The sequence below is a fragment of the Hemicordylus capensis genome, chromosome 6 (genome assembly GCF_027244095.1).
Source record: "Hemicordylus capensis ecotype Gifberg chromosome 6, rHemCap1.1.pri, whole genome shotgun sequence".
NCBI classification, from domain to species: Eukaryota; Metazoa; Chordata; class Lepidosauria; order Squamata; family Cordylidae; genus Hemicordylus; species Hemicordylus capensis.
The window spans coordinates 17,777,616-17,789,977 of record NC_069662.1 but is presented as its reverse complement, the minus strand read 5'-3'; the positions used below and the strand labels follow the sequence as shown (position 1 = coordinate 17,789,977).

Sequence of the window (12,362 nt, the reverse complement as noted above, 5' to 3'; positions counted from 1 at the left end):
GCCAGCCCATAAATACTGGAGTCCGAAAATGGACACTTGACAAAATTACCAGAGCTAGTGATATTTTGGAGGGGAAGCATAAACTGATTTCTCTTCGTCCTCTTTACAAGTTCAACAGAAAAGGGCTGCCTGGAACAAGATTTTATTAAATAACTACCTCTAATTAGCCTTGCTTAGGTGTCATGGTTCCTTGATGCCTGGGATTTGTCAAGCCCTGGGTTAGGAGTATAACAAGAAAGGCGGAGCAGAGAGACTATCTGTGCAGATTAGGCTAGACATCTCTACCCATGATCATAACAGTGTTCAGCACACTTGCTGCTTGCACCCATGTGAAAAGAGAAACGTGCAATGTACAAAATGTCAATTTTTTCTTAGTTTTATTAGAATTTTTTATCTAAAAGTTGTCAATAGGAAAAAACCAAAATGAAAACAAAATAAAATTAGAGCAAGAGACAAATCATGGGAGATAGAAGGGAAAGCTCCTCCTAGACACAGGAAAAGTAATAGGAAGTTCCCTCCTTCTAACTCTAAGTAGGTTTCTGGACAGGAGTACCCCTTCACAGGAACAAAGGGAATGGGGTGGAGAACTTTGACCCGAGGGGATGGATGGGATTTGGATACACCATCCCTCAGTGGGCAGGATGTCAGAGTGGGGGAAAGAGGCCACACTCATTGGTCAAAGTTATTAGCGTGATGTGGTCCCAGTCTCCCCACCCAGGAAAGGGGGACAAGGAGGAGTAGAACCTAGATACAGCCCTGCCAAGGAAGGATTTAATAAATCCATCATCAACCAGAGTTGAATGGATTCCACAGAGTACTTGGATCCTCCAGTGATCTGAAGGATTACTAATTTTTGCATGGTCAAGATTTTCTGGTGCAACAAACTGGAGACTAGCCAGAAAGCTTTTAAGGAGGAAAGCAGGGAGGAGAGGAGGCGGCACACAGAGCAACCACTTCCTAATCTAGATCAAACTATACCAGATGGCTTAAGCAGACGATACACTGAAGTGCCAAGAAACCACCGTTTCAGGTCTTCCAGCAACCAGTTACAGCAAGTTTTGAAGCACTTCCTGTTCTCTGCTTAAATGCTATGGAATGGCACCAAACCCATAGAGTTCCAAGGTCAGCTGGCCAGAAAGTTGCTTCCTGGTTTAACTCCTAAGTGGCACAGAAGCAGAGGAACAATCCAGAGATTTAGCCCCCTTAAATTTCAGATATATAATTTTTTTTGCCACTGGTTTATCTGCATGTCTGAGTCCAGTTCTCTCTATCCAATACTTTTGTATAAGTTTCCAGTCCTTCAAGCAGGTAGAGATGCACTGCAGATGAGCCAGAGAGTTAGACAAGGAAGCTATCAACACTCTATGAAGCCAGTGAATCCTGAAGGTCTACAGCTTTTCTCTATTTCTGGGCTGATTTTTTTGCATGGCATGATCTGGAGCAAGAGAGTTAGTTCTGTGTTTCTCCAGTGACCAGAAGCCCCAAGAAGTGTTTTTAGATGGAGAATAAAAGTTAGGGCAGCCCTCAAAAGACAAATATTGGCTGGGAAACAGCAATCTGGGGAAAGATGGCCAATTTCAGACTAAAGGATCCAGAATGGAGGATTTATTGGGCCAGGGGCATGGAGTGGGAAGTGGGGGGAGAGAAAGAGACCTGAACCCTGCCAAATTTGGAAAAAATGCTGCCCACCCTAGTCAGAATAGAAACCAGAAGCCGCACAGGGGGAGATAGGAGGAACATTCACAGGAAGTAGTCCGCAACAGGCTTCTTAGATGGGATGCCCCGAGTTTCTTGAGGGGCTGCTTCAAAGATGATAAATTCCTTCTGAAGGTGTTCGTCTAGTTCCAAGATGGCTGCCACATTCCCACAGCTGCAGGCAGAGAAGAGGGAAAGGGTCAAACTAGGCACTCTGGTGTCATCACCACCACCTCCCAAGCTTCTGCCAAGACATCTCAATGTGAACCTGGACCAGGGATAAGCAACCTTGGCTCTCCAGCTATTGCTATTGCTATCATTGTCAGTGACAATTCATTGTGGCTAGGGATGATAGGAGTTGTCATTCAGCAACAGCTAGAGAGCCAATGTTGCCTACCAAGACTCTAAAAGATGTAAGTTTTGGGTAGTATAAAAATACGTTTTATTATTTTTATTATTTTTACTATTATTAGCTGCCCTAATTCTTTCTAGACTCCATATAGCTAAAAAATGGTACACAGCCCTAGGCCAAGAGTACCTCCTCACCAATCCTACACCACCCCATCCCTCCGTCTCCTCACCGGTAGCAGTAGTTGGGAGCCGACCACACAGTGAGCACCGTTTCGTTGAAGTGCCACTTGTATCCCTCCATGACCAGCTGGTGTGCTCGACAGATCATGTCAATGTCATTTGCCGCATTGAACTGTGCCACCACATCGCTGCCAAATAAGTAGCCAGCACCTCGAGGACTCACTCCCCAGCCTGTAGTGTCTGCAAGAGGAATAAGAGCAGCGTTCATGACATATAAGGAAACCAAACATTAGGCATGATCAAGATGAAGGGGGCAGCCTTTGGCAGATTTAAAGTGCAAAAAGCAGGTCAGCAGTTAGCAGTTACATCTGGGAGAATTCTATAGAAAGCCTCCCAAAAAGTCTGCTGCGCCACCCCACTGCAAACGTCTCGTCTAACCACTGTCTTAGCAAGAACAGGGGGTGGGGGAAACAGGCACAGCTCACACTGATCTACATCAGTGGTGGACCCAGAGTTCTACTGTTCCTTTGGTTCACTCAGTCACTAATTAGGCGTACAAGGCACAAAAGCTATATGGTTCTCAGTCCACTTGACACAATACTGTTGATCTAAAATCCAAGAAAAATTCATTTAATAGCCACTGGAATGCTCAGAACTATTACGATCTCTTCAGTTTCTTGTACAGAAGTGATTCAAAGGGGCAGAGTGAAGGTGATTGGGACCCTCACGATAACAGCCACCCTCTCTTTGCCATCTAGAGCAGTTTTAAACCAGAATCCAAGGGATAACTCTTCTCTCAAACTATACATTTTCTAGAGATGAAAGACACCTGCCCTGCTCCCCTTTATGTCCTGCTATTACAGCCTCACTTCTTACATCTTTTCTGGAATAAAAACAACTACAACCCTTTACATTACCAGTCATTCATGCTAGGGTAACATCCACGTTCAAATACCATTGGACACTCTCCATGGAATGTGCCCCTGAAAAGTGCTTTGGGGGAAAGGAGAGCTGGTCTTGCAGTAGGGAGTGTGAACTGCCCCCTTTGCTAAGCAATCAGTCAGTCTTTATTATGGTCATAGACTAGCATAAAGTATAAGGGTGATTACATGTTAAAAGTGAGAGCAGATTAAAAATTACATACAGAACGGTACTTAAGGTACATATTAATACTAAAAATACTAAAAGGTACACCAGAAGCATGAGGGCATAAACACCCGAAAAGTCATAATAGTCCATAGAAGACATAAGGGGGGGGCATAAAAATGGATGTAAAAAGATTAAAAGACATGAGAGGATAAACACATAAAAGCCTGAGTAATAAAAATGGATAACAGCCATGCTATAAGGAAAGAAAGAAGGGAGGAGTGTGGGTCTTTCTATTTTGTAAACCGCCCTGAGCCATTTTGGAAGGGCGGTATATAAATAAATAAATAAATAAATCAAATAAATAGAATCAGTACTGAGTGAGCAATTGCAAAGCCCACCTAAGTCATCAAGGATCAGATTGAGGCCGATAACCTCCATCTGTCGACGAATGCTGATCGCAGACACACAGTGCCTGGCGACGCTATATGTGATGGCAGACTTAAGAGTTAAGAGAGCAGCAAGGAACTGGCTTGAACATCCTGGATACTTGCTTAGCAATGGAAGGACAAGAAGGGTGCGAATGTCTCTATAGAACAAACAGCAGAGCATAACATGCTCAGTAGTTTTGATTGGCCCTGAGCCACAAAGATATAGCAGGGTCTTTGTATAGGTCATTAAAGTATTTCTCCCAGATCCTTGGGTGAATGTGACAATCCAAGTGGTTTAGACCATAGCAGGAAGAGTGCTTTGTAAGATGCCAAAACATGGCAGAATATTTGGATCTAATGGCCTGAATGAGACCCATCCAGGCATCTTTTGTGGCATGTTTTTTCTTACAAGCCAGCAGGACTTTGTACTGTCTTTTCTGCTGAAGGAGATTCTACATGGCCAGCAGTCTAGAATTAGATTTATAGACTTGATAGGTAGTGGAAAGAGCTTTTTTGGTGGTAACAGTCCTTGTCAAACCACTACTTGGATGCCTGCTGATGTGGTTCACAGTTCTTATGAGAGAAGAGCTGCCGTAGTTCCTGGACTAGGGCATCATAGAACTCCAAGAGCACACCAGCAAGGTCGTTAGTAGGAATGATCAAATGCGCTGCAGGTGGTCAGAGGCAAATAGCTCACTTAGCAGCACTTGATCTAGCTGTGGGGACCATTTAGCACAGCAATATGCTCCTCCCACTAAGGATAGGGTGGGGCAATTATAATGATTTTCTGTGTGGGACTGGTGAATGAAGGGCTTTAAAAGGAGCAAAATTGGGAGATGATCACTGTCAAATTTGAGGGTAACCTCAAATCTCCCCACCAGAGGGAGCAGGTTCCCTGAAGTGATAAAGTAGTCCATCAGGGTCATTCTGGAGCTGCCAGCCAGATAGGTGAATTCGGCGGGATGGTCATTTTCAAGTAAGCCGTTCAAAATTAAGTCAAGTCTGATGGTCATTAGACAGGCAGAGACCCACATAATTTGACCTCTGGTCCTTTGAAAGGCAGATAAGAGGGAGACTGTCAGCCTCAGAGTTGGGTGGATAGGCCCTCTGTTAAGTGTATAAGGTATGGTCATCAGAACCCAGCCTAGCGTTGAAATCACCACCCATCACCGCATGCGCCTTAGGAATGGAGAGGAGGAGGTCTGCTACCTAGTTTTCAAGTTCAGCCCACATTGATCTGACCTGTAGCTTCCTCCGTTGTGGAGGGAGAGAAATGTTAATTATCAACAGTTCGCAGCGGCTGAATTGAATCAGAACTGCCATAGCATATTGCTTGAGTGGTGGAAGCAGTTTTGAGGATGCACACAGAAAGGACGCAACAAGCACACCCAGGCCGCCTTTGCATCTGCCATAGCCTGCCCTCTAAGCGTATAGGAGTGAAATCCAGAGTAATAACTACCCAGTTGTCCAGGATTCCTGGATCAGAATATCATCATGCCAGGTGAGATAGTCTCTGAAAGAAGGCTCTGTGACAGAGGAACCCCACCCGGTGACATTCCACGATAAGTGAGCAACTATGTTGGTCTACTGGGTGTCATTGTGTAGAGCTGTAAAGCAGAGGTTGTATGAGGGGATCCTGTGATGTTGATGGATCTGCACATGAATGATGGGGCAAGCTTAAGTCCTGAAGGGAGATAGCAGGTGCAGCACTTACAAGTTCCTGGGCACCCACCTCTGTTGACGTCAAGCCTCCCTGGCAGAAGATCTCTGCGGGGTGGGTTGGAGGTTCCTGTGACTCAGTCAAGTCATCTGGAGAGATTAACGCGGTAAAGGTGTCAGAGAAGGGGTCGCTGTCAAGGTGATTCAGTTCATCCTGAATGGCTTTATGCAGTTGGGATTCCCCAGTCAAACTGGTGGTAGCTTGCTTGGCTTTGCCAGAGCTAGGAGATTTATTTTCCTTGGGGCTAATTTGTTTGATGGTAGGGCTATTAATCTCTTGACCAGAGAGAAGATCTCTAATTACAGGGTCTGCAAAAACACGAATAAGTTTGTAGCCATTAAAAAGCAAGTAATGTGGCTGGTGTGTCAGTTCTGTCACCAGAGCTGCATTTTGAAAGGTTAGAAATAGCCTTCTGAAATGTGGACGAGCAGGCAGAAAGAAGAATGAGATTAAGCCAATTTTTTCTGGTTGTGAGTTTGAGGTAGGACAGAGAGCAAGTAATCTCCTTGTGGTTTGTCCATCTATGATGAGCACTACGAGGAATTTCAAGGACACTCTGATTGTTTTGAAGCACTCGCCGATAGTTTGCTTGGTTATTAATTCCCAAGAGGCCTGACGAGATGGAGACAGATGTGAAGGGAGGGGCTGGTCGGGGGTTAGTGACGACACGCTCTGATGTTTTTAACCCCGTGGTGGTCCTGGGCTATAGATTGGTCAAAAGCCTGCCTCAGACTGTCTAATTTTCCAGTAATAATGTTTATCCGTCTGAGAATAGTGATCAGGGAATCTGCTAAGATAATGCTGATATCGCTGAGTTGTTGAGTGACGAGATCAGATGAGGGGCAGGATGTGTAGCTGGAAAGTGCCGGGGCCCTATCTTTCCGGTCTAGGGAGCTGCTCAGAGCAGCCCTCTGAGAAAGCTTGGACGCACTTTGTTTAATAACTGGCTTGCGTGGAGCAGCCTCCTTGCCAAGCCATAAATCTATTCTTGGTATACACATTTCTCGCTGTCGCCTCTGAGCGGGGAGGAAGGCATCGATCTTGATTTGTTTCTTCTTTCCAGTGTGTTCTTTACTATCGTTGGCCAGACTCTTGTTGGCAGCGCTCTCATGAGATCATTTCCTCCCCCTGTGGGGAGGCAAGCCCTTGGAAGGCATACTCAGGAGGTGGGGGGAGGGGGAGCCCAGAATTAAGCTGTTAACTGGTTACCATCTTGGCTCCTCCCCCTTTGCTAAGCAGAATCTTCCTGGCTTGCATTTGGATGGGTGACTACATGCAAGCAGTCAGAGGTAAGATATTCCTCTTAAGGGGAATATCTATGGAGCCACAGTTCAGTGGTAGAGCATCTGCTTTGCATACAGAAGGTCCCAGGTTCAATCCCTGGCATCTCCAGGTAGTGGGGCGCGGAAGGAGAGAGACTGACTTCTGCCTGAAATCTTGGCGAGCCGCTGCCCGTCAAGGTAGACAATACTAAGCTAGATAGGCCAAGAGTCTGACGTGGTATAAGCAATTTTCTATGTTCCTATGTGCTTGGAAACTACAACCAATGCACAATTTAGCAACCAAACTAACTGGGGCTCGTTGGACAGAGAATCTAACTGATTTCATTTGAGCTTCACTGGGTCAAACTCAAAATGCTGGCCAAGAAGTCTGAAGAACTGCATCGTCCCAGAGACCCTGCTCTGTGTTCCTCCACTTTCAGAGGTGAGGCAAGTGGGCGTAAAAGAGGGTCCTTTCAGTCACGGCACCACAGTTACAGATCACCTACCTGAGGCAGGCCTCACCTAGCCCAGCAACTGCTCACCTTTCAGCAGTAAACGTGTGGTTATTTAAGAAAACATCAAGACCCAAAAGCTGTTTACTGCTAGCTATTCAGGTTTATGTTTGCAGTAATGCTACTGTTTGCTGTGGGTTTACACTATTTTTATGGTCATTTTATGTTTTATTGCTTTTTCATCATGTATGTAAACCTTGGGGGTCCCCAAAAGTGCAGGATATTAGGTACAGTAAATAGATACACATACTCACACCCCCATGACAACTATACCTTCAGGGTCAGACCACAGAAGATCACACATGGGACCATCATGGGGAACCTCCTGTTTGCGATCTATCGTCCGGATCTGATCCAGTGTCTGGATGGAGGGGGACAGGCCACCATGGACACAGAAGATCTACCACAGGAAAGAAACATATGCATTAAGAAAGCTTCATATTAGAAGGTCCTAGCTAAATTGCAGCCTTAACCCACTGCTTTTCCCTTCCCTCACCAAAAATCCCCAAATCCTTGGCTGCTGCCACCCCACTTTAATCACTGAACTCAGTGCGCAGCGCCAAAAACCTAACAGTCCAGTCCCTGTGCTCACCTTGCCGTCAATGATGGCAGAGAGGCTGAGGTAGTCAAAGATCTCAGTGCAGTAGCGCCACACTGTGACAGAGCCGTATTTCCTCAGGCACTCGTCATAAAATCCATATACCTGGGTGATCTGTCTGCTCTCATGGTTGCCACGGATCAGTGTGATCCGATCAGGGTAGCGGACCTGTAAGAAGGAGGGCCGCCAGGTTAAGACTACAGACAAGTTATCACCTGGATCCCCTGAGATCTCTTAAAGTCAAGTAGAGCCTATTCAGGAAACCTGGCAGTCACAACTTCTGTATTTCTGAGAGGGGTTTCTAACCTTGAGTGCCAGTAGCAACAAGAACGTTTCGACACTGTAGAAGCCGCGGTCCACAAAATCTCCCATGAAGAGATAGTTGGTCTCAGGCACATCACCACCCACCTGTAGAAGGAAGAGAAAGGGCAGGTAAAGAACTTGATCACAAGATCTTAAAAGCTACAGTAGGGCATTCTACAGTTGGTGGGTGTGGCAAGACTCACCCTGAAGAGCTCTTTAAGGTCATAGAACTGGCCATGGATATCCCCACAGACCTGGAGAAGAAAACATGCATCAGGGATTATGGGGAGAAGATAAGTTCAGATGGCTACCACCACCCTAGTCCCAAAGTATCAGTGAACATCCTCAGGGACGCACAAAATCCTGACTCACTGTAACTGGTGAGTCTACTCTCTGGACGTTGCTTTCCTCTACCAAGATCTCTCTGTTGAGAGGAAAAAACAGATGTGTTATACTCAAGTCATTCCACCACCACAATAATGACAGATTTATATACTGCTTTTCCACAAAAGTTTCCAAAGAGAAATAACCTACAAAGAAGATGGCTCCCTATCCCCAAAGGGCTCACAATCTAAAAAAACACATAAGATAGACACCAGCAACAGCCACTGGAGGGATGCTGTGCTGGGGTGGATAGGGCCAGTTGCTCTCCCCCTACTAAACAAAGAGACTCACCACATTTAAGAAGGTGCCTCTTTGCCCAGTTAGCACTATCAGATGCATCTCCCAGTCCTTGAGATGCTTTCCAACTCTTACCTGGCCTTGGCACAGAGGGCTTTGACCTCGCTCTCCTTGATGAGCTCACAGCGCCGCAGTTGTTCAATCTGGCGGTCAAGGTCACTGATTTCAGCCATCTTGCCCCCTGCAAGGAGCAGAATTCTGGTCAATCCCACCAGAAAATATGATTGCCAATGCCAATACATTTTTGACAGCATAAAAGAGCTAAATACATTTCAAGAAGTCTCCCCTTCAGAAAGGATGAGGATAAAAGCTAACTGCTACTAGGATTCTGATCCCAGGTTTAATTTTCTAACTACTGCCCAATAATCAGGAAGGAACAAGAGGAATATCAAGAGAGATGTAACCCAGCAACCTATATGAGGATCCTCTTACACCCTTTCCAAATTGTAGCAGAACTGGGAAATACTTCCTATATCACACAAAAGCAGCCAAAACATCACCATTAAGGCAGCTAAGGAAAGAAAAAAGTGAAAATGAGCTCAAGATATCCTCCACATCTTTCCCAATGAATTTTAAATCTCTCTCTCTACAGTTGTGAGGAAGAACCCACACTTTCTACACAACCAAGGAAAGTGGTTTCTGCGAAACAGGACTGTCAGTATCACAAGTAATCTCAAAGCTTATCAGCAGATCATGCAAACTGCACCCCAGTCATAGGCTCTTCTTATAAACACAAGATAATATATAGACTGGAAAGGAGAAAGAGTGTCTTGTTACCAAGAAAAGTAATCATTACACTGTGTCCTCAAGGAACCTTTGTCTGTTTCACTTGCTAAAAAATTTGCTCTGCTTTTTAAAAAGTAGATAGAGGGAGTGTGCATGATGTAGTCCCTCCTTATTTAAAGCTGTCTATAGCCAGTCATTTCATCCTATCCCCACATCTAGACCTCCACTTCACCAGCCTCTCTCATTTGCCCAAAGATATCAATAATTTTGAGAGCGTGACAAGATAAAGCAGATGAAATGGAGGAACAATGATGGAAGTAAAGCCAAAAAGAGAGGAGAGAGAGAGAGAGAGAGAACACGACCAACTCCCTCCTGTTACCACAGCAACACCAGAGCTTCTGTATTCCCCTTACCAGTCTCCCCAACTGGTACCCAACTCTTGACACACAACACAGCACACAGGCCTTCTTTGATCCTATATCACCATCCTCTTTCTATCATCATCCTCTTTTTGGGTACTAAACCTGGAAGTCCTCAGCCTCTCAAACAAAACATGAGGCAGGTGAAAGAGAAAAACCAGCAGAAAACCTGGGGCTTGTTTTGCTCCCTGCCCCCAACAGCAGCCACAGCACTTCCCCCCCCTCCCCTGCTACTCAAGAGCCGCCTGCACCCTCCCGGAGCTAACCTTGCCCTGAACTTGGGTGACCACCAGCGCTCCCCCCCCACGCCCAGCACCCTTCTACAGGGCACCGCGACCCTTGCCAGCAGCCTTCCCCTCCCAGAGCTCTCCCAGGTCCCCTCAGCCCCGGACGCTTCGCTTGCAGGTCCCCCCGGCTCCTTCTAAACTGGATCCCACCGTTGACAGCCCTCCTCGCTGCTCTCCTGACCCCACCGAGCTCCTGTCTCCATAGCAACCAACTTTACCTGGGGCCCCAGAACCTCCCACCCCCAAACACCGGAGAAGAAGGAAACAAAAAGGTGGAAGGGGGGCCTCACGCGTGCGGGTGAAAACCAAGATCGCCTTTACCTGGGGTGCGGCGGCGGCAGGGGTAGAGACAGCGACAGCGGCGGCGGCAGCTCCGCGGCTCCCGGGCCCGGCCCCTCCCCCTCTCGCTTTCCGGCTCTCCCACCAACTCCTGGGCTCCGCGCGTCACTTCCGCTTCCTTCTCGGAAGAAGACCGGCAGGAGGCGGGACGACCTTTCCCCTACGGTGCTGTCGAAGGGGAGGAACTTTAAGTCAGAGGAAGTGACGCATATCTTATTGAAAGGGCGGAAGAAGATTCCTCACACGGGGGGGCGTATTCAAGAAGCCGCCGCCGCAGTAGGCAGTGGCGAAAGGGTAAGGGCGGAAAGAATGTACGGGAGGGTATAAGGAACGTATTTCGTTTCAGATTTTTAAAAAATAAAATATTGCGTTTACTATACGGGCGTTTCCCCATAATTTAGGAATGTCGAACGAAGATATAGACACTTCTAAGAGGTGGAGGCCGAAGACGTTAGTATGGATGTGACGTAATAGTGTGGGCGAAAGCGGCAGCTTTCTAAGGGCAGCAAGAGAGGGCAACCGGAAATGACGTAAAGACGGGCTCTTTTGAGCGATATGGTCCTTAGTTCTATTTTACTGTGGGGGCTCTGTGCGGGGGGGGGAGTAGAGTAGGGGGGCTTAGAGTGATGAGGGGGTAGCTGCAGCTTTTCAGTTCTGGTAGTACCACAACTCTTTATTGCTGGCGCCATAAATACAACTGGAAAGCCTCCGATTGGCCCCCGCACCCCATCGTTTTAAGGGCAATTTCATGGGTGGATAGAAATAGGCTGGCGATAAATACCCGCCAGGCGTTCGCCACTCGAGTCTTTTAATTGCTCCCCTTGAAGCATTCTGATTAGGACAGTCTTTCATTCTGTGTGGGGTGAATGAGACGCCGCAGCTGGTCTTGTGGAGAAAAAATGTAGAGATTTGCACGCAGATGATAGCAAAATGAACGGGTGTTCAGACACTATTGTGAAGGAATTTATTTTGTCCACCCAGTTTTGTCAGCCTTTATGCACTGGAAACACTCGTGTTTAGGGGCAATACTGCATCTTCCTTGTTACACGAGAAGTCACACAACCCTCTTCGAATCTGGCACAGAGATCCTTCTAGCTAGCAGGACATATCCAATGGAACTAAGATTGTTCTTTCCAAAACCCTGGAAATAGTTTTTCCCCATGCTGCTGAGCTCAAACTATTGTATATTTATCACTTATATGACAGACAGTTCTGGATCAGCAAAGGGTTGGTGCAGCAGGGAAGCAACCTGCCATGAAAACAGGAGGCCGTTGGTTCAAATCTCAGCTGGTGTGTTTCCCAGAATATGGGAAACTCCTATATTTAGCAGCAGCAATATAGGAAGATGCTGAAAGGCATCATCTCACATTGTGCAAGAGAAGGCAATGGCAAACCCCTCCTGTATTCTACCAAGAAAACCACGTGGCTCTGTGGTCACCAGGAGTCAACACAGACTGGAGTGCACGTTTCCTTTCCTGATCCTATTGGTGTGATTATTAGGGAAGGATGTTCTCAATAATATTGTGATCCATTCACTATTTCCACCTTGTAAATGGTGATCAATCACCAATCTATATTCTGTAAGAAATATCCTTCAACAAAGGTCAGATTAGTAAGGTGTTTTTTTGTTGTTGCTGTTTTTAAAGTACCAGCAATTGTTCCTGCCTTTTCTAGCATAGGAGCAGCTAGTGCACTGTAGAGGCCTCCATCTCTTGTGGTTCATCCTTAAGTTCCTATTACAAGTGACTTTCTTATCCTACAGGGCTCTAGCT

At 46.4% G+C, this 12,362-nt stretch overlaps 1 protein-coding gene across 1 annotated transcript; it reads right to left on the bottom strand.

The window, feature by feature from the left end:
• Positions 1-360: 360 nt before the first annotated feature.
• PPP4C (protein phosphatase 4 catalytic subunit) lies at positions 361-10,734 on the bottom strand. Its single transcript, XM_053265176.1, has 9 exons — positions 10,573-10,734; positions 8,895-9,000; positions 8,511-8,562; positions 8,342-8,392; positions 8,142-8,243; positions 7,830-8,003; positions 7,511-7,637; positions 2,277-2,466; positions 361-1,870 (listed from the first exon to the last, which is right to left on the bottom strand). Exons 2-9 carry the CDS (start codon positions 8,990-8,992, stop codon positions 1,741-1,743), a joined length of 924 nt encoding a protein of 307 aa, XP_053121151.1. The 5' UTR covers positions 8,993-9,000; positions 10,573-10,734; the 3' UTR covers positions 361-1,740.
• Positions 10,735-12,362: the final 1,628 nt, after the last annotated feature.

Excerpts from the sequence above, each read along its gene's own strand:
- PPP4C (XM_053265176.1), bottom strand. The coding sequence starts at position 8,992 with ATGGCTGAAATCAGTGACCTTGACCGCCAGATTGAACAACTGCGGCGC. Across the intron at positions 2,467-7,510 it reads TCTGTGGTCTGACCCTGAAG|ACACTACAGGCTGGGGAGTG; the intron begins GTATAGTTGTCA and ends TTCCTCTTGCAG. Across the intron at positions 1,871-2,276 it reads GCTCCCAACTACTGCTACCG|CTGTGGGAATGTGGCAGCCA; the intron begins GTGAGGAGACGG and ends CTCTGCCTGCAG.